Here is a 4,695-nt window from a genome sequence, read left to right on the forward strand (position 1 = left end):
AGATCTACACACAAGTCAAAGAATTCATTTACGCCAGCCTCAAGTTCTCAGAGTCACTACACCGCAGGTTGGCCTCACTGAACAATTCAGTATGTAGAGGTGGACACCAGGACACTTCTGTGTGTGTCTTTGTTGTCCGACTGTAGAATCTGTTCTTTTTAAACATAAACTTTGTTTGCGTATCCAGCTCAACAGAGATAGATGACATGTTGCGAAAGTCAACAAACCTGTTGCTGACTAGAACATTGAGCAGCTGTCTGCAAAACCTCATCAAGAAACCTCACATAGGACTGACCGAGGTAGGAACAACACTGCTTTTACTGATCACACACAAACACACGTCACCTACACCTAAAGGATTCAGTCTAAAATGTAACTTTTCTTCTGTAGCTGGTGCAGATCATCATTAACACCACCCACCTGGAGCAGGCGTGCAGGTATCTGGAGGAGTTTATAACAAATATCACCAATGTCTCCCCTGAAACAGTGCACACCACAAGACTCTATGGCTTGTCCACATTTAAGGTAAATATGAATCTAGTGTGGATTCTTCTTTGTGTCTTTTTTTGTGTTAATTATTATTATTTGTTGCTGGAATGATGTGTTTTGCTCTTCATTATTTTCAAACTCATGCAGACTGGCCTTAAACGTTGCATATTATTCTTTGACCTTGGTGCTGGAAGGCACTTCCAGGACCTGGTGACAGGCTGTTCTGCTTCTCCAAATGGAACTACTATATTATCCTCTCTTGCACTGTGTTGGGGAGTATTGCTGTGTATGTGAGGAAAGTAGTAAAAAGCTTTTAGTGTCTCCAGAGGGGGCTGTGTGATGTCATCGTCAATTACGGCTGAAAACAACAAGTCTGAAAATGAAAGAAATCTGAGGGTTCGAAGTTACAAAGAAGTGAGCTTACCCAGACCTCCGTAGCCCGCTGCTCATCTCTGCTAGAGGCTGTGTATTTAGTCCTGTAATGTCTAGTCAAAGGAGCTTATAAAATATCTTTCCCAGGATGCTCGTCACGCTGCAGAAGGAGAGATTTATACCAAACTCAACCAGAAGATCGATGAGTTTATCCAGCTGGCTGACTATGAATGGGGCATGGCTGAGTCAGACGGTCGGGCCTCTGGATACCTCATGGACCTGATCAACTTCCTGCGTTCCACTTTCCAGGTCTTCACACACCTCCCGGTGAGTCTGACCCTCCTGCTAACCTCTGACCCACTGAACCCACAGCCTTTCTCTTGGAACTGTGGACATTGTCTTGGTTTTTTGACTCATTTTAGCTGCTTGAAAAAGGTTTGTGGCAGTGGTGAATGTGCTGGTGTTTTTGTTGATAATAGGGATGTGATCATTCTTTTATTTCCTGTTTTCTTTCTATTTTCCCTAAACCCCCAACTGTTCTGCTATCATTTCATCACATCCCTATTAAAATGTGTATAGTGTCTGAATGTGAATTGTATGTTGCGTTGGTGATCTGGCCATGTGCATGGTAACTGTGCTGTTCCTGACTTGTACTGCTTTTGCACACACTGACATTATCTACAACAAAACACATTTGGTGATATCTGAATGTGAAGGACTTGGTCAGTAAATGTGTGTTTTGGCCCTGAAAGCTGACATCTACAGTCTGTTCAGTTCCGCTCTCAGTGGGCCAGTTGCCTGCTCTTGTCTCCAACATCTCTTTTCATGTCTTGAATGAGTCCCAGCTTAATCCGTCTTTTGTTTTTCAAGATTGTCTCCTGTCTTGCCATCCACACACCCCCTGTAATAAACAGCGCTGTAACTAAATTGTTTTACTAGAAGTTTTATTCCTTGATTAATTTGACTTGTCAAGCATGCAAGATATCTCTCGTTGAATTTACCTCCTCCTGTCCATTTATTGTTGCCACATTTCTTTTCCTGTCCTTTCCTTCTTTCCCGCCCCTTCTTCCATTTTTGGTTGGTTTGGGGGTGTCCCTGCTCAGAATAACAACAATGACCATGCGTCGATGTCGGTGAGTATTCCTGCCTGGCTGTTACAACACTATGCTGCCATTCTAGAGGCAGAGGGGAGGTGAAAAGCATGCTTATGTTTGGCTGTGGAAGCTCCACTACTCCAGGCTTGTTGGTTGTTCTGGCACCTGTTGTAACCCTTAGGACACTGAAGGACAGTGTTTACATTTGCGTTTTAACAATAAATACTCTAATCTAGTGGTGGAAATGGCCATGTTTTACTGGGTGTCGTTAATGTAACATTAAAATGTGTGTCTAAAATATGTTTGACAAATTGTTGTGTTAAACTCGTGTTTAGGGACGGGTATTGTTTGGTTCTTTATCAATACTCTAAAGTAAGTGTTGTTTCAAGAGTAATGTTTACATCAACAAAATCACTATATACTCTCTAAATACAATAAACGCTTTCTTCATGTTCACATGTTTACGATTGTTGAACAGGTGTATTGATAAAGTATTGGCTTTTTATTCGCAGAGGTTTTATTACACTTCCACAGTAATGAGCGTAGTTGTCGTCACCTCAGTAATCTTGGAGTTACCGTCACCTGGTTCATTTGTCCAGCGCGGCCTCTCTGCTCTGCTGTTCACTGACATTGCTGTGTGTGTGTGTGTGTGTTGTAATGTAACATATCATAATCACAGGAAGAATATGGTGGGTCGATAATGAGTTGAGAGTTTACTGCGTCATTTATTCAACACTTAAATACCCTATGAAATCAAAATCAATGTGTATTTGTTTTTATTGCATATGCCTTGCACTATATGTCACCAGTACACCAGCATCTGGCCCAACAATGATAAAAAACGTTGTTTTGTAGGTATTCTTGATGGTATTTTAGAGTTTGTCATTTCCTGGAAAACGATTTTAAAATGTTGATGACTCATCCTGCACTCAGAGGCGTGTATTAGTTCAGAGACTCATTTAAAGAGAATGAACAGCTCTTATTGCACCAGTTTAACTGCCAGTCAAATGTTAGCATTAAGGATGTTAAATGGGATGTTGTGGAGCGCTTACAAAGATATCACAAACACTAACTGTAATTTACAGATCCATTCAAAGTTTCTGTTCGATTTTCAAACACTTGAGGTTGGAAAGATGGATATTAAGTTGAAAAATACCTGCTCACAAAAGAAGCCAAATCAAGAACATCTGAAATCGTGGGAACGCTCACAATGCTTATTTGCATCGGAGCTATGAACATGATGCCCCGTGTGTATAACTGTTGATTGAGCCATACCTGCATGTGTTGGACTACTTGTGCTTTTTGTTTCATGTGTGATGTTTTGCAAAGAACACAAGTTCAATTAATAGTACTATAAATGGTCTCAAACACTTCTGTGACATTTTTTATAACCCAATGACAATTTGACCTGGTAATCATAGGATGTTTTTTATATTCACGGTAAAGTGAGAGTTCATGACATAGAAATCTCTTCAAGTGTGATGTATATTTAAGAATTGTTCCAGTAGTTGTTTATTAGGCTAGGGGTTGGGAACCTTTTAGCTTTCATGATATTGTTATTAATTAGATTAATTAAACAGTAGTATAATGTGTGCTTTGGTATCAAAACCTGCATCGTGATTGAAACGCCCCCTCAACCCTCCGCAAAAGAAATAAATACATTTTTTAACATTATACCGCCCTGTGAAAGCAGGCTTTAATCCCCACCGACATTATTATTATTTTTAAATCTAGCTACTTTGCACCTGCCTGGGACACCTCTGGTCACTCACTGCAAACGCTTAGCTAGTATGGGCCTCTACAAATCTGCTTGCTCCTCCTTATTAAAGCAAATTATTGATGCAAACTAGTCCTTTTAAGCTGATGAGGAGACGTTTGTTTTTGGATTTTAATGTACAAATAAAATGCACGTCATAAGGGAGGAGGTTTCTCATGTTGCCTATTTTTTATATTAATGTCTACAGATAAATCTACATTTGCCATAAATGTAAAAGCACTGTGGAGAGCATCATAACCAATCAAATTACTTTACCCAAATCTAAAGGTTGTAGTTCCTCCACAGTAGACTGATCTTTCAGTGTTGTTCATTTGTTTATTTATTATCTGCTCTACCTTTTCCAACTATTTGTTCAGAGATTTGGTAAAAATAATGGCCCAATATGATTACCATGAGGGAGTAATCATAGTGTCACCCCCCCCCCCCCCCCCCCCCCCCCCATGACTACCACGACCACCACTAAAACATTGAAATTTTAAGCTATTCCAATGTGCATCACATGCTCATGGACACAAGAGCAATGTTGGTGAGACATGTTGTGTTGGGGTTTTCTATTCAGACATGCTACGCACTATGCGCAAAATTTGCTTCACCTCCGCTGCTACAACTCCATCTTAAGGGAAACACTGTATGCAGATTTGAAACTTTAATTCAGAACCTTTTCAATGAAAAAACACTAATGTATTACATTGTTGCTCTTTAACTCACACAGTTCCTGCACCTCATCAGACATGTCTTTGTCACCCCGTTATCAAAACAGGAGCATCAGATCACAGATTTGGGGGTTTTATAATGGTCAGGAAGCTACACAGTAGCACTGATCAATATACTACCAAATTCAACATCATTTACTCTTAACAACAGTAACTACACACCCAAATTCTGCTAGCTTGCTGCCTCTTATTTATATATTTATATATATATATATATATATATATATATATATATATATATATATATATA

At 39.6% G+C, this 4,695-nt stretch overlaps 2 protein-coding genes across 5 annotated transcripts in view; both read left to right on the plus strand.

Moving 5' to 3' along the window:
* bms1 (BMS1 ribosome biogenesis factor) overlaps window positions 1-4,695 on the plus strand; it is a 654,080-nt gene that overhangs the window by 222,293 nt on the left and 427,092 nt on the right. The gene's annotated exons all lie outside the window — the stretch shown is intronic.
* exoc6 (exocyst complex component 6) overlaps window positions 1-4,695 on the plus strand; it is a 66,651-nt gene that overhangs the window by 36,392 nt on the left and 25,564 nt on the right. Inside the window, exons 17-21 of one of the 4 annotated variants that reach the window (XM_046069165.1) lie at window positions 3-67; window positions 188-299; window positions 391-525; window positions 1,009-1,188; window positions 1,965-1,994. The exons of 2 other annotated variants lie outside the window; for them this stretch is intronic. In XM_046069165.1, coding sequence (XP_045925121.1) covers window positions 3-67; window positions 188-299; window positions 391-525; window positions 1,009-1,188; window positions 1,965-1,994 — 522 coding nt within the window. The remainder of the gene's footprint in view (window positions 1-2; window positions 68-187; window positions 300-390; window positions 526-1,008; window positions 1,189-1,964; window positions 1,995-4,695) is intronic. One more of the 4 variants, XM_046069164.1, reaches the window with a different exon arrangement.

The sequence above is a fragment of the Micropterus dolomieu genome, linkage group LG14 (assembly GCF_021292245.1).
Source record: "Micropterus dolomieu isolate WLL.071019.BEF.003 ecotype Adirondacks linkage group LG14, ASM2129224v1, whole genome shotgun sequence".
Taxonomy (NCBI): Eukaryota; Metazoa; Chordata; class Actinopteri; order Centrarchiformes; family Centrarchidae; genus Micropterus; species Micropterus dolomieu.